The 22,456-nt window shown below is 36.2% G+C and overlaps 2 protein-coding genes across 2 annotated transcripts; both read right to left on the bottom strand.

Annotated features, from left to right (window-relative positions):
* Positions 1 to 2,214: 2,214 nt before the first annotated feature.
* Positions 2,215 to 6,168, bottom strand: LOC140044255 (uncharacterized). The gene has a single exon (XM_072088733.1). It carries the CDS (start codon positions 6,166 to 6,168, stop codon positions 2,215 to 2,217), a length of 3,954 nt encoding a protein of 1,317 aa, XP_071944834.1.
* A 2,807-nt stretch (positions 6,169 to 8,975) lies between these two features.
* LOC140043799 (spermidine synthase-like) lies at positions 8,976 to 21,173 on the bottom strand. Its single transcript, XM_072088270.1, has 8 exons — positions 21,023 to 21,173; positions 15,338 to 15,458; positions 14,826 to 14,918; positions 14,334 to 14,487; positions 13,259 to 13,342; positions 12,200 to 12,345; positions 10,513 to 10,629; positions 8,976 to 9,875 (listed from the first exon to the last, which is right to left on the bottom strand). The coding sequence occupies exons 1-8, from the start codon at positions 21,151 to 21,153 to the stop codon at positions 9,861 to 9,863; spliced, it is 861 nt and encodes a 286-aa protein (XP_071944371.1). The 5' UTR covers positions 21,154 to 21,173; the 3' UTR covers positions 8,976 to 9,860.
* Positions 21,174 to 22,456: the final 1,283 nt, after the last annotated feature.

The following is a 22,456-nucleotide window of genomic DNA, read 5'->3' on the forward strand; positions in this document are numbered from 1 at the left end:
CACCTTGTTCGCCGGAAATGACACTTTATTAGCAGGGATAACGATGCAAAATTAAAAGTTGTTATTTTTCAACCAATTTAAACATTATCTGTTGGTATTTTGTTTCAATATTCCAATAAAGAAAGAATTACGAAAATCGGACTTGTAGTTTTCGAAATATAGGGTCTAAAACATTGCCGAAAATGATCGTTTTTAGCCACGAACGTTGTAAACAAATTGCGCCATTTTTCGCTAAAATAATTACATATAATTACGTTTTATAGTAATTTCTTTTATATATCAACATTGGAAATATCAATAAAATTTGTTATTAAATGTTTATAAAATATATAGAGTTGTTTATTTAACGGAATTCGTACAAATTCATTGCTCTGAATTTGTGTAGTACCGTTTCAGTACAGAGAGATCACGTGACTTCTTGGTACACGCGAGAGAAAACATTCCGCTGTGGGTGATTCGCGTCCACCAATCAAATAGCCAGAATCCAAAATCATTCAACCGTGAGCTCTGCCGATCACGGAAAAGCTCAGCTTTGATTGGCTTACGATGACATCATATCACGGTGGTTGTAGTTGAGCCTCACGTAATTTTCACAAATATTGTTTCAAAAATGAAATAAATGAACCTTCTTTATGGTACGTATGTGTGATTTTTCTTTAAAAGATTTGAATAATAAAGGCTTCATATCGAGAAAAAAAAACATTTTTTTGGCACTTATAATAAATATTTCTCAGAGAAAAAAGCACATGGCTTGTAGAACTATATTATCTTGGCGTAGGAAGACAAACAAATCCCAGGTCATGAGAGGCTCAACTACAAAAACAAGGTTGAATAGTGTAAGGACCGTTCGATGATTTTTGAGTAAACAATCTACCGCGTATGGTCGTACGCGCTAGATAGTACGATATTTTAACTACATTTTTTACATGTTTGGTTGGATGTAAATTGTAATGGAAATAAAAAATTGTTGATCTGATTGAATGATATGTAAATAAACAAATACTCAAAAGAATTATGTTTACAGTTCAATTATTTTCAGAATAATAATACATAAAAATGTGTTTACCAATGGACAAATAATCGCGTCAATGACATAGCGCGCATGGTAACGTACGCGGAGTTGAATCGTAAAAAGTTTACATGCGCCCTCTGTAGTATGTGAAACGATCTATTTTTAGAAGTTTAAGTAGAGATCATCACGCGTCACCACCTCTCACTCACGATGCTCTTTGATCGGCCGCCGTAACTTAACATCGCGCTCATTGTGATAAATTTCTGTTTTTATTTTTGGGGTTAGTGTAGCCTACTCTGTGCATACTAATATACACACAAATATGTCACACGAATAAAATATTGAACCTCTAAAAAAAGGGCACCCTTAAAATTTAGGGGGGGTCCGGACCCCGTGGACCCCCCCTCTGGATCCGCCCCAGGTTTATTCAACACGGCAATGAAACGAACGATTTGACAAATTGGTAAAACGATTGGTTGAATGGTCGAACAATTGGTTGAGCACACAATGAATAGATGTTGAACGAACACACAGCAGTGGAACGAACGATAGATCGAACGGTTTAAACTGTAAATTAATGGATAATTAAAGCCGTCATTGTAATTAAATAATCAATTGGTATAACAATTGGAACATCTAAGCTAAATAGCTCAACAATCATATTAAACTAGATTTATAGAAAATGATCGATTCATCATTACTGTATTACCATTACTTCAATTTAACAGTAGGCCTAGGCCTAGATTATAGTATAATTGAGTCAGTAATTATCTAGTAGGCTACAGTTAAATGATACAAAAGATTATATTATCTAAATATAAAGCATCATAAACTTACATCTGTTTCTTCACCAGAACCTATAGATTACAGGACATATTTTTAACTATCAGTGTATTTATCTAGGCTATGAACTATCCCAAAGAACAACTCTGAGACAATCTGCCCGTTACTATGGCAATCTGACCTTACTAGGAGAAAAGTCACCTCTTGCTCACCAAACATGAAATAGAGGGCGACATTATACAATTCAAAGTTAACATTCCGGCCCCTTAAAGGCACCGTATGGATAGCCTTTACATAAAAATAAACATGTCAACAAAACCTAACATTGTTAAAATTTATAAGGAAAAGATAAATTCCAAAATTGGATCTTATAAAACGCAGAAGAACAATCTGTAATGTTCAAAAGTTCATATTTCCAATTAGTTGGTCGCATTCTCAAGAAGGACCAGTTTGTCAATTGGTCTCACAAGCGTTGATGTGTTTGTCTTTACTTTCACTGACCGTACAAGTCCATCCTTTTGGTTGCTGTACACTTCAAGAACTCTTCCCAATGGCCATGAACTTCGTGGTGTGTTTTCGTCAAGAACAAGCACAACATCGTCTACAGCAAAGTTTCTCTTTTGCACATTCCATTTTTGTCTTTGTTGCAGTGACGGTAAATACTCCCGTACCCATCGTCGCCAGAACACATTTGATAAGTACTGTACTTGTTTCCATCGTCGACGATACATATCCTCCTTTGAAAAGTTACCAGGAGGTAAGCTGTTCCCTCCTCGCAACAGCAGTAAATGATTCGGAGTTAAAGGCGTCATGTCACGAGGGTCATCCGATATCTTAGTAATCGGCCGACCATTAACAATAGCCTCTGCTTCACACATTAAAGTGTTTAGGCCTTCATCATCAAGCACTTGTTGTTTCAGCACAGCCATCATGACTTTCCTCACTGTCCGAATACAGCGCTCCCATACTCCTCCATGATGAGATCCCATTGGTGGATTGAATAACCATTTCACATTTCGTTGCAACAAGAATTCATGGATTTGTCCTTGATTCCACTCTTTAATTGCTTTATTCAGTTCCTTCTCTCCCTTTTTGAAGTTTCCTCCATTATCTGATCGAATCTCTTCTGGCTGTCCTCTTCGTGCTATGAATCTTCTCATAGCATTTATGAATGACTCCGTGTCAAGTGAGTTTGAAACTTCGATGTGGATTGCTCGTACATTGAGACACGTGAAAAGGACACCATATCTCTTCACATTTGACCTCCCCCTTTTTACTTCGAATGGGCCGAAGCAGTCAACACCAACGTACGTGAACGGTGGCTTCGAAGGTGTTACTCGGTCTTGCGGAAGTGAAGCCATTTTTTGTTTCCCAACTGATGATTGGCGTCTCTTACAGCTGAAACACTCGTTTAGAACTTTCTTCACTGCAGTACGTGCATCAATCGGCCAGAACTTCTGTCGAACTAGGGACAGTGTGTATTCTAGTCCACTGTGTCCTGATAAATGGTGATAGTATGTAGTAATGAGCTTCACTATGTGGTGATTCTTTGGTAGGATTATCTGATGTTTCATGTCACCGTTGATAGGTGAATTTTGAAGACGGCCCCCTACTCTGATCACTCCCTCACTTAAGATGGGATCGAGTTTGTAGATCTTGCTGGATTTTGGTAGTGCTCGTTGCTTTTTGGTATTGCAGGGTTGAGATAGGCTTACATGCTTCAGGCAAACTTGCTCGTCTTCAAAGCATTTCTGTACATGCTTCGTGATAGCAATTTCAGCACCTTTCATCTCCAAAACATTGATTGGATCAACTGTGTCATTTCTATTAAATGAAACATCGTCTCCAGCCTTACGCCTGCGAACCACTTCTCGTAACTTTTCTTTGTACCTCAAAATCCATGCAAACGACTTCTTCAACTTCTCCCATGATGAGTAGTAGTTAATGACTGATGAAATCGAGTCAATTACATTTATACCAGTAGCACAGACTGTGGATTTTGCCTTTACCTCTGGGTCATCTTGTGGGATTTCACCCAAGTTTGCTGGTCTTTGTGGCCATGTCCTCTCAGGTTGCTTTAGGAATTCTGGACCTTCTTTCCAACGTTGATTGATCAATAATTCATTTACTGTCATACCTCTTGATGCTTCATCTGCAGGGTTGTACAGGCTGTCATTGAATTCTAGATTATAGTAGTCCTTGAACTGTGTTGACAACTCTTCATGTGAATCAATGTAGTTAGCGCAGTGTGTTGATCCAGAGTTCTTCCTTCCCAATGGGCCGTTGACAACCCAGCCAAATAGTGTTCTAGTGGCAAATGGACCACCATCGTGGCATGCGCGTACTTCCAGCGGTTGTAGCAATTCTGGCACATCACTTCCAATGAGAATACCAATATCTGCATTTATTTTATCTACTTTAATCCCAGCTAGGTGAGGCCATTTGTTGATGTCATCTGGAGTAGCGATCGTATCGGTAGAAATTGGTAGGGTTTGCACTGAATAGACGTTTGGAAGTAAGACGGAATGTCCATGGTTTAAATCCAAAATCTCCAACTTTGTAAGTTCACACTGGATTGGTCTATTTACTCCGTTCATGGTTGTCAATGATAAGTCTACAGTATTCGATGATATCCCTAATTGCTTTAGTAGACCAGTGGTGCAGAAAGTTGTGTTGGATCCATTATCCAGAAATGCATAGGTTTCTACAAGCTTGGCACTTCCTGGAGCCTTGACTCTCACAGGTACAGCAGCAAGACCAGTAACGGTTGATGTGCTTCTCGATGCCGACATGTTGACCTGTTCACCACTGAAGGTTGCTGGAGACGTCTGAACTGGTTGTACAGCAACAGTACCAGCATTACTTGCAGTCTCACCTTTGGGATGTAAATATGTTGAGTGTTTCTTCGTGCATCCGGATATTTTGCAGAAACTTTGCTTTTGACAATCTTTCACAAAATGTCCAACTGTAAGACAGTTGATACAGATTTTCTTGTCATTTACACATTTCCATCGGTCGTTGAGTGACTTCCGTCGGAACTGCTCACATCTGGAGAGCCAATGGTCCTCACAGCATAGCGGACACGTTGGTTGTGATGTTACAGGTGTGTTTGACTGAGAATTGTGAACGGCATAACTGCTAGATTTGTGGTTGGTCGATAATTTATCCAAATTTGGAGAATTGGTAGACTTCACTGGCTCTATTTTACCAAAGACTGGATGAGTTGCTACCCTAGCCTTATCGGTGACAAACTTGGTAATATCCTTAATATTCACATCTCTCTTTTCCTTTACGATGATAGTGTCAACCACTTCCCGCCATCTTAGCCTTAGTCGATACGGAAGACGTTCAATGATTTTCCGAAGATTGTCTGGATTATCTAGCTTGCTAAGATATCCAATTTCCTGAAGTGTATTTGCACAGCTTGTTAGTTGAGTAGAGAAGCGTTGTAGAGCTATGCCATCCTCGACTTTGATAATCGGCCAATCCAGCAAGAGTTGAACGTGGGCAGCAGCTATCTTGTATGCTTGTCCATATCTTTCCTTTAGCAAGCGTCTCGCCTCAACATATCCTTTATCATCACTCATCGATAGACAGCTTCTCATCAACTCTTGTACAGCCCCAGTCGTGTACTGTACCAAGTAGTGCAGTCTTGCACTCTGGCTCACAGTTTTGTTCTCAACAAGATGTTTGAATGAAGTGACAAACTCGCAGTATTCAGCAGGATTGCCACTGTATAACTTCATTGACGGGTTAGGCAAGGTAAGCGCAGTAACACTTTGTTGCTGTTGTTGGACGATCTGTCTCAATGCTTCATTTTGCTTATCTTGTGCTCTCATCATTGTGGATGCCAGTCTATCTATGGCATCGATCTGCTTGTGTTGGTGGAATACAGGAGCATCCAGATTAAATGGTTGGAACACTGCTGGTTGAGGTGTAGGCTGCCACAGCATAGGATTCCCTAACAGTTCTGTCTCCTCCTTTGGAACATATTCTGCTCGATAATCAGGAGCAAATCGTTGGTCGGGCAGATTTCCTGATGGAAGTTTGGGAGTGGTTGTTTCAATTTGAAGCTTTGGTAGAGAAAGATCTTCGAGTTCACGATCTACTGCCTCATCCTCGTCCTGTTCAGCTTCGTTGTAAACTTTGTCGGCTGCTTCAATTGCCCCGATTTCAATTTGCAATTCCACATCAGCCTTCTTTTGTTTGATCACCAATTCCTGCATTTCCAAGTCATGCATTTCTTTCTGTCTGGCAGCTCGTTCCCTTAATGCTGCAGCTTCAGCCTTAACCCGGATCCTAGATCTGCTGCTCGATGATGAGCGTTTGGAGCTTACGCAACTCACTGAATCACTTGGTTCAACGTCAAACATCTTAGAGATAGATTATTGCAGTAGAAGACAGATTTTAAACTTATGTAACCTTGACGTCACGTGCGGTTCTGGGAGTCAAAACGAATTAAACGCGTTCACAAAGGTATAGATATAAATAATGTTTATTCAACACGGCAATGAAACGAACGATTTGACAAATTGGTAAAACGATTGGTTGAATGGTCGAACAATTGGTTGAGCACACAATGAATAGATGTTGAACGAACACACAGCAGTGGAACGAACGATAGATCGAACGGTTTAAACTGTAAATTAATGGATAATTAAAGCCGTCATTGTAATTAAATAATCAATTGGTATAACAATTGGAACATCTAAGCTAAATAGCTCAACAATCATATTAAACTAGATTTATAGAAAATGATCGATTCATCATTACTGTATTACCATTACTTCAATTTAACAGTAGGCCTAGGCCTAGATTATAGTATAATTGAGTCAGTAATTATCTAGTAGGCTACAGTTAAATGATACAAAAGATTATATTATCTAAATATAAAGCATCATAAACTTACATCTGTTTCTTCACCAGAACCTATAGATTACAGGACATATTTTTAACTATCAGTGTATTTATCTAGGCTATGAACTATCCCAAAGAACAACTCTGAGACAATCTGCCCGTTACTATGGCAATCTGACCTTACTAGGAGAAAAGTCACCTCTTGCTCACCAAACATGAAATAGAGGGCGACATTATACAATTCAAAGTTAACAATAGCTATAGTTTTTACATTTTCAATATCCTGTATGTCATGAATTTCTCACCACTCGGAAGTCCAGATGGTACGCATGCATACACCCGGGAGGAATAAACTTTTTTCCCCGACTGAAAAAGGTCTACGCTTGCGTTTTTTAAGCCTCTAGGCCTGATGTTCCCAAAGTATAAAATGCAATTTTTTGAAGACCTGCAGCTCTAGTTTTAAACATTTTCTTAGCTCAGCCCCAACAATAAAGCTGGTCATATTTCGAAGAACAAGAAGTACATTTTCCGGGACCTAACATCTCTATTTTTCAAACATTTCTTAGTTCAGTCACAACCCATGATAGGGACTTATATATTTTTTTTCATGTTTTGAAGTATAATAAGTCCAATTTCCGGGACCTCCAACTTTTTTTTTATTTAAATTTATTTAAATTGCAAAATATGGATTGAAACCGTCATCGCGCATCGTTTTTTTTGCACGCAGTATTTTATTTATGCATTATAAAAAATGGCTACCCTAAATCTGATTAAAAAGACCTCAAATGACGCTAGAACGCGTTGCTTCCGGGGGCTTTTCCCCCTGGACCCCCACCGGGGGCCCTTGGCGGCCCCTGGCCCTCAGCCTAGTGATGCTCGCTTCGCTCGCATAGCCCCCTCGTCGGGGAATGTAGCCCCCGTGTCGGGAAGATCCTGGCGCCACCCCTGCTGAGTTGGCCTCATCATGAAAGCGTTAAGTTCTGGTGTCCATCGTTCAACTAGCCCAAGCCACAACAGAGAGTCTTACATCAGTCTTTAGAACGTCAAATAACGCAAATTCAGACCCTGACCGGGGGCCCTTGGCGGCCCCCTGGCCCCCAGCCATTGTTGCTCGCTTCGCTCGCACCCCCCCATTATAAATGCTGCATACGGGCCTGAGTTCTTTCAAATATATTGTGTATTTAAGACAATAGTTTTGTGTTCGTGTTTTATTGTATCTGGTAATCCGTAAGCAGAAATTGAAAAAGCACCAAATAAAGTTAACTTTTGAGTCTAGCTAAACATACAACTACAGCATTATAACCCTTACTCAATGAAGGAACACACCTTTAGCAGAAGGCAGAATGATTGGGGTAGCTCCCATTTTGACAGCTAAAATGACGTGAATTACTTTTTTATATTTTTGACAGACTATTAATATTATAGTGTTACTGTTAGCGCTTCCTTGTTTAAAAAGTCCTGTATCTGCACCTGTTCAGGAACAATAAAGGGCGGATTGCTATAAAACAGTCTTAACTGATGGTCTTAACTCCCCAATTAAAGCCGGCTTTATCAGATAGACGGTCTTACTAAAGCCACCTCTGTTAGAAAATTGCTATAAAACAGTCTTAGCTAAGACTGCGTACAGTAACAAATTGAGGCCATCCTTTACGCGTAGAATACCGAATAAGGTAATGTTCGTTTCGCTTGCTCAATTCACAATCATAACAGTAATAAAATCTATACTATCTTTTTGTTGCTTATCCATATTATTGATCGTTTGAGACGGTTTTCAGGTTAGACCATGGTATAGCAACGGTCTATAATAAACACTCTTCTACTACTTACGAATTATAGCCGGTCAATGCTGTTTATAGAAACAATCATAATAAATATTTTAAAAATATATAAAATATTATTTATCGCATAATATACAGTCTAGGATAATTATTTGATATACAAAATCATTACAACCAACTACGCCTACTATCTTCATCTCCTATATGCGGAACATCATTTGGATAATAGAACAAATCACACATCTACACATAATCAAACATCATATACTCTATCTCTAACAATATTTCAATCTTCTATCGACGTAAGTATAGTCGTTATCTCGGAACCGTTCTATGGTTACCACCAGGTAGGCTTGCTTCATCAAGGCTTCTATGAATGGATGTACTGGTTGGGAGCAGAAAAGCTAGTAGACCATACCCAGTACCGTTTTGATTACGATCAATCGGGAAATTACCTCACGACCTTATAGTGATCCGCCTCTGGTGTCCTCAAACACAAAAGCCCCCCCAAAAAGTTGTTATTCGCACTCAAAACAATAATTAAATTAAACACAATTGACAGATGCTTTTATGTTTTTATTATTATTTATCTTCAATAACTCTAATTAACCAAATTATCCCAAAATCAAATTACGAAAAAACTGACAGCACAACCCCAAAGTCAATTTTCTTTCATCTGTGGCTACCGTAGATCTCAATGGAGATACAAATAAAATAAGATATTATATTCAATCATTAGAAAACTAGCTTTAATTTTCTTAGTCATACAAACCAACCCACCTACACAACATATGGTGAAATAAGCCACCACCCGTCAGTCCTCAGCCCATTCAATGGTCTTTTAAACACTTCAGTTTTATTTAAATATTAATGGTAAAATTGTCATACTCTAAAACATGTTATGTTTTTATTATTATTTATCTTCAATAACTCTAATTAATTAACCAAATTATCCCAAAATCAAATTAAGAAAAAACTGACAGCACAACCCCAAAGTCGATTTTCTTTCATCTGTGGCTACCGTAGATCACAATGGAGATACAAATAAAATAAGATATTATATTCAATCATTAGAAAACTAGCTTTAATTTTCTTAGTCATACAAACCAACCCACCTACACAACATATGGTGAAATAAACCACCACCTGTCAGTCCTCAGCCAATTCAATGGTCTTTTAAACACTTCAGTTTTATTTAAATATTAATGGTAACATTTTCATACTCCAAAACATATTGCAAAACTCTGATAAATCACTGTAAAACCTCAAAAAGAAGCCCATGTGCAGCTTCTTTTTTTAGCACTTTTGGGTGGGCTTCTTTTTGAGATTACTTTTGCAAAATAAAGAAGGGGGTCGAGGGTGGGCTAGAATAAATCTATAGTAATCTGTATACTGGTTCTCTATGCATAAATACATTTTGATTATTTTAACTATTCTTGTAATTTCTGAAAAAAATAAAAAACAAAAAAGTTTCTAAAATTTGAATTTTAATTATAAACCTACACAGATGCAAGTTTATTTTGTTTGTTTATACTTCACATTATAAACATAGATACTCTAAACAACTTAGTCACATTATGAAAAATTAATTTATAAACGGTGAATGTAAAAAAATTTGAATATCTTTTCTTACTTATTCCTTGTATATAAATTTGTTTTTCTAATTGGAAAATGGAACTAAAGTAGCATCATATTAATTACACGGTATATTTACTTTCCTTTAAGTCAAAAAGATTTATTTTAATTTAAATATCTTTTTATTGTTTTTTTTTTTCCAAAATTCTGCAACTTATTTTTTAACATGACCATGTTTTTTTAACATGACCATGTTTATGATGGAATTGTGATTACAGTAGAACCTCCGTTATATTAGGTGTCAATTAAAGGTCAACCTGGATTTTACGAACCCCATGTTTTACGTATTTCTTTTGGTCCTGTACCGTACGTAAAATGAAAGTTCTACTGTATTGTTTCCCCTTTTTAAAAAAAAATATTATTTCAAAGTTGTTCGTTATTGATGTATGATGTGACAATAACAATAAATAAATGAAGAAAAAGTCATATTTATTGCTTGAAACTTACTTTTTTTGCAAATTCTGGTAAAACAAAAGCTGCTTTATGTACATCTTCATTGTAATATCTAAGGTTAGGCTTATTCTTTTCACTCCATGTACGTACCGGTACTTTGAAATTTGTTTCCTTTAAAGTAAATTAATGTTTTAATGTTATTAATAATTTTATTTAAACAATACAAAGTCTCTATGCGATATATAGATAACAAACATTACAATAACACTTCTTCCTTAAGCTCCATCTACTAATTATCAAACTAGTTTGACAAAAAAAACGTGATGTGCCCAAATATGGGAGTGGTATGACATCAATGTGTCCATTATGGAGTTTTAATGTCCATTTCTAGCAGATAAGATGGTGTAAACTGACATGAATCACACATCAAAAAGGTTTGTTTTTTAGTTGCATAATTTTTCAAATAATCTCCCACAATGGACTGGCATAAAAGCTCTGATGCCAACCTGGTTGGCTATTCTAGGCCTATCTGAACTAGCACTGCCTAGCTGAAGTCTGAAAGCGAGGATTGGGTTGGTAAGTACTCATAACACATGAATAATATTTGTACTATTTTGCCAAGGTTTAGGCCTAAGAATTCTATATTATAAGTGAGAGAGTTTGTCTGTCTGTTTGGTTTGTTTGTTCGTTATACAAATTTTTGTTACTGCACGTAATCTTACATGTGGGGTATCAAAATGACCGCAATTGTACCGGAAATGTTCTAAGCTATATTTGAACATCATCCGCCATCTAGGATCCAAGTTAGGGGCCAAAATGTGGTCAAAATGGCCCACTTTTCCCCACTTTCAATGTTTGTTCATTATACAAATTTCTGTTTCTGCATGTAACCATACATATGGGGTATCAAAATGATCGCAATTGTACCGGGAAGGTTTTAAACTACATTAAAAAAAAGTCTGGGGATTTGGTGGGAGAGGGGGGTTGGGAGATAGGATGTGAGAGTTTGGGTTCAGGGGATAGTGGGGATTTTGCTTAGGCTAGGGGTAGTAGGCTATTAAATTGACCAGAATTGTGGTAGGAAATTGTTAAAGTATTTTAATTATCACTGGCAAGGGGCTGGGAGTTTGGGGTGGGGATGTAGGCCTATTCACCATGACTGAAACTGTACTGGGAATGTTGGACTACATTTGAAAACTGCCACTGAGGGACTATGGGTTGGAGTGATGGCTAATATTGTTTGTACTGGAACCGTCCTAAACACAGTGGGTGTGTTGGGAGGGAGGAAGGGGAGTATGTGATTGGAATTTGTACTAGGAAAAGTTACTATATTTGAACTGTCTAGGGGAGGAGTTTTAAGGTTTGTTGATTGTGGCTGGGATGGTGAGAGGAGAAAGAAGGCTGGGGGACCACAGTATCTAAATAAATTAGATATTTTAATTATTAGCCAATATAACACCTATTCATTTACACAGTTTACAACGTACTTAATCCATTATTAGGCCTATCATAGCTATGTATACTCCTTTCAATTTGAAGCTAAAGTTGTCCTTCACTGGGAAGAATTTATTTTTAAAATAGAGTGTGGGGTGTTCTTGAAGAGGGATGGAGGTTGGCGAGTATAGGAGATACTGGCGTCGGGTGTTATGTACTGAGAAGGCTTCTCAAAACTAATTTTAAAACCCGCCCTGGGGCGGGTATAATTGCTAGTATAAAATAAAACAATAAAAATAATACATACTGGATTTTGACTACACAACATAAAACCTATCTGACCACTAGGATACGTTGGTATAGTACAGTAACCATAGTCAACAACTGGAAATAATGACTGGCAAAACGTGTGTACCTTCTTAATTAAATCTAGGTGAAGCCAGATGCATTCTCCTGTAAGTAAAACAAATACAAGAAATTAATACTGCTTGTTGTATACAGATGGACAAAAGATGTCACCAAGAAATATGAGACACTAAAGCCCGGTTCACACTAGAGCTTTTGGCTGAGCCAACTGGTACGAGTAACACTCGGCTCACTAAAAAATTTGCCGCAAACTCTGATCGCGTTCTATCGGACGCACACTAAACGCCTTTAGTACACAATTTTCTGATTGGATAATTACTTACTATACTATACGGCACGCGCTAACATATTGTAATAAATCAGAACATGTCATGCGCAGTGGAATTTTTTGGTGAACTAAAATATTAAACACGATAAATATTTTTCTCAGCGGCACGCGTGGCTGATTCCTCACAAATTTTTTTTTTTTATTTAACAATCATTTGGAAAATTACTCGTAATGCTTCTAGTTCTTTTTAGTTAAATTCATTTGCTCGAAAAGTCATCATAAGCGATTTTGCGTAACTAGTTTCTTTCAATTGAGTTGAGTTTTGTGTCGACATAAGCTTGCAAGTTGCATTTAAAGCGTTGGGAGTCAACTTGGATGCCTTCACTCTGCAGTGGGTTAAAAATGGCTAGCAATGATGATGCAAACAACGTGTTTATTCACTCAATATTTGAAATCATTTAATTTAGAAATTTTTTTCTATTTCATTTCTACGGTCAACTCTATCAATTCACCAATTACAGTTACTATAGTGATATTTTCACTTAAATATTAGGTATTTCACTTAACTCAATAAACATTTAAGTATTCCCTTAAATTGTATACACGTAGAAGAGGAGATTTAAAAAAATTTTAATGGTGTTTTCCTTAGCCTAAGTGTGAATGGTGAATACGTCCATAGACACCCAGTATTGGCTGGTTTTCTAAGAATTCTAGAGATATAAATACACATACCCTGAGTGCAAATGATACCACCTTCTCTCAGTGCACCTTTCATTAATTTGAAATATTCTTCTTCAAATAATACCTCTGCTGGACCTGGAATAATAAAACAAGGGAACGACTTTATTGAAAATGTATTTAACAATAACATACGAAAAGTATATGATGCTGAATTGAAAAAGTTGAGCATTTGCGAGATATTAGATTTTAACCTTGTGCCCACTATGGTGAAATCTAGTAATAGGTTGCATATGGATTAAATGTATTGGCTAGCTTTACTGATAGTTACATAAAAAGTAAGCAAAAATAAACTACAGTATAGCAAACCCATAGCCGGAGAGATGGGAAGGGAGAGAGGGGAAGGGAGTTTGAGTGCCCCTTTCAACTACACAGCATCAGAAATAATGCTAAATAGTATACAAACATTTACTGAGCTGTGAGAGACACAGTATAAAGGAAATTCTGATTAGGTCTTCTGCAGACCCACGCCAGCCATATTATCGTTCTTACCTTAACAAGCAAAGCTGAGATGAACCAGTTCACTGGGGCGAGAAAGCTCTAGGTTCTTTTAATGTACACACAAACTAGATGTTTACACTGTCTTAAGTACTTATGTAAGAAGACTTGTTTTATACCACCAGAACAATGGTCGAGGAGTGACTTGAACCTGTGCCGATTGTATAGCTATGGTTTGGTTTACCCCTGCCTTAACCAATCAACCATACAACTTGACATAGAAAAGTATTCCCAAGGTGATCTGGGCACTATACTTTATCCCGAGACAAAGTCGGGGGTATAATATGTCTGATCACTAGACCACCGTGTGTGGATCCTATTGTATTGAAGAAGACATGTGCAGTTTAGCCAGTCTATAGTTTGAGGGCATGGCAATAACTAATTAACCAATCAGATGCCATGAATTGAAAGGTGCAGGTATATAATCCTAACTGGCATAGTTTGTGACGATTCTTGCCCCTTTTGTGAAAAAACGAACACCACTCTAAAATTCCTGGCTACAGGCTTGTATAGAGGGCACTTTATTGTAGTTCTAACTCTGTCAGAATGCTACTAATTATTACAGCTTTACCATCAGGGTCAGATGAATCCGTAATGATAACGTCAAATTCATTCGTATGTTTCTTCATATACTCAAAGCCATCTCCAATGTATGTATACACTTTCGGATTGCCATAACCGCAGGACATGTCCGGGAAGTACTTTTTGGAAACTTCAATAACTTTCTGAAAAATACACAAGTATATACAAAAAAATAATAATTATGCTCACTTTATACTTTAGAGAAAATAAACAAAACCAGATATAAAACATTAATTTATATTTGATTCTGAATACATGGAAAAACCTTGTCTTGTTTGATTTGAACATACGATCCTTGCTTTCAAGCCAAGCCACTTTAACCAATAGACCACAGAGGTCTTGTTGAAATAACTCCCAATCAAATCACTACCAGATATAGGGACAGTTGATCAAGCCATGATCTGAAATCCAGCCTTAACTAGGGTATTATTATTATTCAAACTACTAGGAAAATTAGTCAAAGAGGTACGCTGGATCTTACTTCATCTATTTCACATTGTGTTATACTTTCAACACAGTCATGTTTTAGAATTTCTCGTATGACACCCCCATCGCCACCACCTATAACCAATACCTACAAAAGACAATGTTAAATGGATTAATATTTGTCCTCAGAAATTGGAATTAAGCCGGCCCTCTACGGACCTATGGCATCCACAGTGCAGTACCTACTATGATCAGCTCACTGGGAGACAATTCCCTACTCTTTATAGCACACATGTGCTGTATGCACACATGTTCAATGGCTTTACATCCCATCTGAAGGATGAGGACATCATAGTAAAGTATCTTTATACAAGTAATACAGGTCTTGAATCAATGCCTATCACATGCTAGTCAAATTCTCTTGCTCTATTCCTGAACCAGGGTTTTCCAAATTTCATATTCTAGGGGGTGGGATAATAGCAGAGGATCTAGAAGCCTTTAGAGCACAAATATTTTGTTAACCATGTACAGTGCATTACAGGAAACTGAATAAATAAACTTACATACCTTTTTAGGATTTGAATGGGAGTTTAGTGGTAAATGAGCTATCATCTCTTGATAACTAAATTCATCCCGTTCTGTACATTGTATGACGCCATCAAGCACTAAAACATTGCCATATGTTTTACTGAAAATATTCATTCAAACATATTTGTTAACATATTTTTATTTAATAATAATAAATGGCGCTTATATAGCTAAAAAATGTATTGTAGATGGAGAAGTATCCTATATATTTAAGCTTGGAGTTAATTTTCTTTTCCTGTTTGTAAATTTGTTGATATTGATGAAATTTCCGAAATAAAAGAAATTGATTAATAGGGCATTTTTTTAGGAAAAGCCTCAATAATAAGACATAAAAAGCGAAAAAGTAAGAGAAAAAAGAGTTAAAAAGGTTTCAGAACAGTTAAAAAAACGATTGGAGTAGCCAGAACATAATTCTCTGTTGATGGATTGATGGAATGACTGAACTAGATCGCAAAGATCCAACAGCAAGCAACTCACCATGAATTACAGAATAAATAATTTTATTATTATAGTTTATTTAGTTAATTTATCATGCTTATAAACTAAGTCTAATTTGAAGCTTAGAGTTGAAAGAGTAGTGAATTCCAATCCTAGGACTTAGGTTTTTGGGATTGGAAGCATGTTAACCACCAAGCTACAGCTCCACTTAGTTAGTTAACTATATTATTTAGAATTATTGATAGAAAATGCCATATGGCAGATATTGAGTAGTGAACTTACAATTAGCATTAATTTGTAAAGGTTTGTTGTTTTAAAAGATTTCTTCGTAGTTGATTTTGTACACCAATGGTTGTCATTGATTTATTTAGCTAATTGAAAAAAAGAGTTTATTTCTCCATAACTCCCACATTCAACTATTACTTTTCATACATAATTCATTGATTGACATGATCTACAATTTTAACAAGCATTTTTATTTAGTTTTTGAATAAACATTTCCTCTGATTAAATGACTACCTACTATTTATATCATAATATTAAATGAGGCCAGTGAGTTTAGAGTACCGTATATTTCGGTGTATAAGTCGCACTTTTGACATGCAAATTTGACCTCTAAATTAAGGGTGCATCTTATACACCGAACATAAATGCCTCACCACACCGATTGTACATATCGTCACCTCGTTGGCTAGGCCTGAGTAGGCTAGGCCTAGCTACAGTGTACTAACGTAACGGCAACCTGCTTCTGCCTAGTTTTCAAGGAATTTTAGCGCGATGTTATATAGTAAATATGATGAAAAGATTTTTTCATTATGGAGCTGTTTTAGGCGCTCCGATAAAATTTCATTTGTAAACGTTTACGATTGGAATAGTATTTATTTATAGTTATACGCACGATCGCCGACCACCGTACCCCAGCGCAAGCCCTTCTTGTTCTTGGCGGCCACATGGTGTACGGTATTCGACTAGTATATTACACTTCTCTAATACATAGATACTAATCGAATAAGATTGTCCGTGAAAACGTGCGCCCTCTCGAAATGATCGAGCGAGGCTAGCCCACACACGTGCGTGTTAAATACACACACGGTCATGCACTCGATGTTGCGGGTGCAAAACTCATGAATAACAAGTTAGAAAGAACTTGTTGAGGCTGGGCGCGACCGAGCCTAGGTAAGAAAAAACCTAAATAAAGGATGCCGTTGTAGATATAACAAAATATATTATTACAATAATATTGATTACAATTTAAAAAAACATTGTTTTGATGAAATATAAAGTGCGTCTAACTTATACAGCGACGATATAAAAAACAAGCCCGTAGTCAGGATTTTTACAGGGGGCTTCTTTTTTCCCAAAAAGGCCCCTCTTATGGGAATTACCTCCGGTGTAACCAGCTTATATGATTTAATATCAAACGATCAAAACACCAATGATGTTGGTCACCAGCCACAAGAGCACCCCCTCTCCTAAGAGTTTCCTTCCCCAGGACCTTGGCCTCATCATGGTTGGGGCTTAGGTAAGAAAAATTGGAAAAGATAGAGCGCTACAGGGGCGGTCGCAGACTCGCAGGACTATTTTAAGAGAGTTGCCCAAAGACTCCAGTGCTGTAAAGTATTTGAGCAAGAAAATTGTTAAATGACACTCCTACATGGTACTCTCGCACGTAAAATTCATAATAAATTGCACCTCTAGTTCAACGGAAATGCCACTCACCCTATAGTGCGCTAGCAAACAGAGGATCGTAGCATAATGTTATTCGACCGGTAATAAAACATACGCGACTAACAATAGGCCTATAGGATAGCATTTTGTTTTCGTTCAATGCGAACGTCGCGGGGAAGTTCCCGATGAAGGTACTTCTGGTATGGTATTACATTCTAATAACTGTACTCAATTATTGTAAATTTATTAGCAATTAATAATTTTAAAAAGTTATACAAAAAATATGAAGCTGCTGCTATAAATATATTGCGCAAAACGTTAAATTGTGTTATTTTCAATTAAATGCTAAATAAAGTCAGATGTTGAAACCACAATATCAAAAATTCATTTTTTATTTATCCACTATAAACTTTAAAAAAGTGTTGTTTAAACCACACTCCAAAATAAAACAAAGAAAATTTGCAGAAGGAAGCAAACTTTGCTCTGCTACCGGTATAACACGGTTCTTCCATAAATTACTACGGAAATTTGGCCTAATATTTACGGACGTATGGAAGTGAAGATAAATAGGGTACTACACGCATCGGAAAAAAACTATACGCACAATTATGATTTGGCCTAAAAATTGGCCTTAGATTATGGAAAACCTCCGGCAAAATGCAATAATTATGGACAAATCGATTATCAGCCTTGGTAATATGCCTAATATTTAAAAGGAATGAATATAATATAAGCTATATTTTTGTTTTGTCGCAAAGTTCATATGTGAATGCTTGATCCATTAGAGGTAATCTGTGATAGTTTTTATTGCTTGTATTATAACACAAGTTCATTTTGGATTTTCAGTAAATTACCAATGGTTTATTTAAGGTCAACACCGTAACTAATCCCTCACTATTCAATCAAAACGTTATTATTATCTACTATATTGTTGAAAAATGGATTGCGTGATATCAAAATGGATTGATGTAAAACGTAACAAAGATACGATCTTGTCTGGTATTCATGCACTGATGAAGCGGAGGATTGTTTTTGTAGCGTTGAATTTAAAACAATTTTTGTTACAAAGAAACATTTTGGTTGTAAAGGTTGCTAAATTCGTTGGTGCCAGACTTACTTCTTTTACCAATTTTAACAATAAGCTAACAACAAAACATTGAACAACGATAAAATGCCGTAAAACTCTGTAACTACTTTATGACTAAGTCTATCAAGTTCCGAGTTTGCTCAGCTACCGACGCGGTTAGTCTAGGACTCAGGTCAGATTTGTATGCATTTAATTTAGGAGAGAATATCTCAACTATTATGATAATTTGACCCCAAGGAACAACATGGGATATGTGTCAAATTCGCTACCCGGGGCGAACATGCCCAAAACCGGGGTCAAAGGTTAAAAATGTGTGGTTCTTATATCTCGACAACCACATGTCGTACAGATTTGCTTTTGGTGTCAAATTGTTCAGAATATACATATTTATATTCGGTCTAACACAACTTTTGCCGAAAAATGACCGGAAATGCTTTTACTGACCTTCGACCCAAAAATGACCAAAAAACACATTTTCGGGTTAAATTATTCTTTAAAATACCAATGGACAAACTGTATGGTATCAAATGAAAGCATACACAATATGCTACCCATTGCTACCCAACTTGTATTGAACATTTTTAATTATGAAGCTATTGCAGGGAAAAATTTCATTTGAAAATTTTGTTTAGCAAAATTGCTAATCAAACTGATTTTTTAGTCAATAAACATAGTTTCATATTGTATTTTTTGCTACACAATTGTAGAAATGTGTAGCAAAAAGGTTGTTTTGTATAGCTTTTTGCTATGCTACACTGGCGAAATTATTCCCTGTATTGTATGGAAAATGTGCATATTTTGATTTACTTTTAATTTTATACAGAAAATGAATATTTGGTAGCGTAATTGTTATGTTTATTTATACTGTATAATATTAAATGATTTAAGTGTTTGAAGGAACTATTTGGTATCGAATGAAAGCCCATAAAATATTCTATTCATTGCTACCCATCTTGTAATAAAAGTCTGTAATTATGATGCTAATTTTTTGAAAAAATTTGAATATATTTTATTGATTTTTTACAAAAATGACTATATTAAAAAGTGTAAATTTATTTTGGTTTATTTATAATATTAAATAATTCAAGTGATCTTTTGGTGTCAAATTGTTCAGAATATACATTTTTATATTCGGTCTAACACAATTTTTTGTGAAAAAATGACCGGAAATGCTTTTACTGACCTTTGACCCAAAAATGACCAAAATACACATTTTCTGGTTAAATTATTCTTTAAAATGCCAATGGACAAACTGTATGGTATCAAATGACAGCATACACAATATATAGTCAATCAGAAATTTGTTCTGCGTATGCTCAGAAATTTATCTACTTTTATCTGTGCGCGGTATAGTAGGCCTATTGGTGACTGCTGTGACTATTTACAAATATTCTCTTTCAGACTGGACTTCTATAACGTATAAATATGGATATTGTATACAAAAAAATGGGACTCAATTTTAATTTAGTGGCAGAAACAACATTTTTAGTATGAAATTAAGGGTGTTGCCCGGGCCACTAAGGCAACACCCCTGGGTCCGCCCCTGCGCTAGATGCTTGGAAATTAGTGAAAATATCAGGATGTTTGGTAGGAAATATGCCCGATACTGTACACCGCACCGCGGCACCATACCAAACTGTTGCTGTCCGACATGACTGTGCACTACACACACCCGGCATGTTTCAGTCCATCACGTCTCCTTGTGTTTTTGAGGAAATAATGACCCCCAACCTCCCACCCGGGGGTGGGGGCTGCAGGATACAGTCCAACAGTATAAAACAAGAAATAAGGTCATGGCCTAACTTGGCTAGGCAGCTCCACTTAATAGTTAGTTAACTATTATTTAGAATTATTGATAGAAAATGCCATATGGCAGATATTGAATAGTTAACTTGTTACACTAAACATACAATTAGCATTAATTTGTAAAGGTTTGTTGTTTTAAAAGATTTCTTCGTAGCTGATTTTGTACATCAATGGTTGTCATTGATTTATTTAGCCAATTAAAAAAAAAGTTTATTTCTCCATATAACTCCCACATTCAATTATTACTTTTCATACAGTGGTTAAACATACCATATTTATTTGAATAAACGGCCCGGTTTAAATAAATGCATCCGTCGAATAACCTTCCTCATAATAGAACACATTACTAGTATTATTACTGTAGTATACAATACAACACATTTCTATTTTTAGTAGAATTCATTGATTGACATGATCTACAATTTTAACAAGCATTTTTATTTATCAAATTTTTTTTAAATAAACATTTCCTCCGATGTAACGCCTACCTACTATGTATATCATAATATTAAATGAGGCTAGTTTAGAGTATGTACAGTATGGCAAGATACGGACCTAGGATCTAGAGGCACCATACCGCCTACAACCAATCAATCAGTCACTACAGTCAATCGTTTCATCATCATGTGTCCGTGATCGCAGCCTAGCTATTAGGCCTAGCCTACCTTTTGAAGACCATAACATCTTGATACTTTGACTTTTCATGCAGCAAAACTTCTTCTACTTCAAGTGACATACATTGACCAGGCCACAATGACTTGATTTCACTGAACCACCCGTTTCTAATTAGGTCCATCTCTACCACCCGATCGACGATAAATAGTAAAATCAAAGACTACACTATCTTTTGGTAAAATACCGTACGGTGTTTAAAATTTAAAACACCAAAAGCCTACACACAAAAACACGTGTGTAAGTTGCGTGTCTAGCGCCACCAATGATTTATATTCAAAAAACTTTTTATAAATTTTGGCAAGTGAATGATACTTCATTTTATAACATTGTCATTAACAATGAAATCATTTTGAATTTCTTATTATTTTTATCACTTCGTTGTGTGCTTTATAGTCTACTGAAAAATAAACAGCAACCAGTATTGTTATCTCTTGAACTGCACTTATTTGTTGCAGTTGTCCACAATTGAACTGCACTCTATATTATAATTATAATGGAATAAACTCGGTATGTAAAATCATAATGTTTGGATAATATTATATTGTAAATGTGCGATAGTATACAAATAATGAATGTTTATGAGGTTGGATGGTGAGAATAGTTCATGAGTTGAAAAATTTACTGCTATTTGACGTGCTCGTATAGCATAATTTCGTTGAAAAGTGAATCAATATGATGACATCATTAAAGAAAGGTTGTAAAACAAAAATAGGAAAAAAGAGTGCATAATAATAAACGTTTAACGCGCAGTTCGCGTGCAAAAATCTGCGCACTCATGGCAATTTTGTAAAGGCTTAAAATTGCCTGAAACGTAGGGCCTACTCTAATTTCATCGAGATAAATTTTGACAATTTTTTAAATTTCAAACGTGCGCACGCATGCGTTATATACGCTACACACGTAATTGTATTGCCATATGATGAAATATGACCTGAAATTGATGAGTACCAAATGTTTTAAAATTGTGATTCATGCTTGTGAAGATATGATTACAAACGTGATTTCGTTAAATCGTGCGTAGACAACGTAATTTTTGATTGCACAGCATGAAAACATAACCACATCGATTCCTGGCCATAAGGAATTATACTCTGAAAAATTGACTTAGCTAGATGAAACTGATATCAAGATAATTGACGGACAAAATAGTGCTAAGGAAAGAATAAATAAACAAAGATTCCTCATAATATATCAACATGAACCAATTTTGAAATATTGGTTTTTATTTAAAGACAAATGTTGGTTTGTCAAGTCTAAAAAATACTCATTTCTAATCAATGTATGCATGCAGCAGAGAGATGACGCTGCCTACTAGTGCGCGCATTTATTAGTTTCCAAGAGCTAGTAAAATAGTGGTATTCAATTGGCTAGTTAGTGCGCTCACCGCGCTTACAATAGAACAGCGCAACCATTGTTACGTCATC

The sequence above is a fragment of the Antedon mediterranea genome, chromosome 3, assembly GCF_964355755.1.
Source record: "Antedon mediterranea chromosome 3, ecAntMedi1.1, whole genome shotgun sequence".
Classification (NCBI taxonomy): Eukaryota; Metazoa; Echinodermata; class Crinoidea; order Comatulida; family Antedonidae; genus Antedon; species Antedon mediterranea.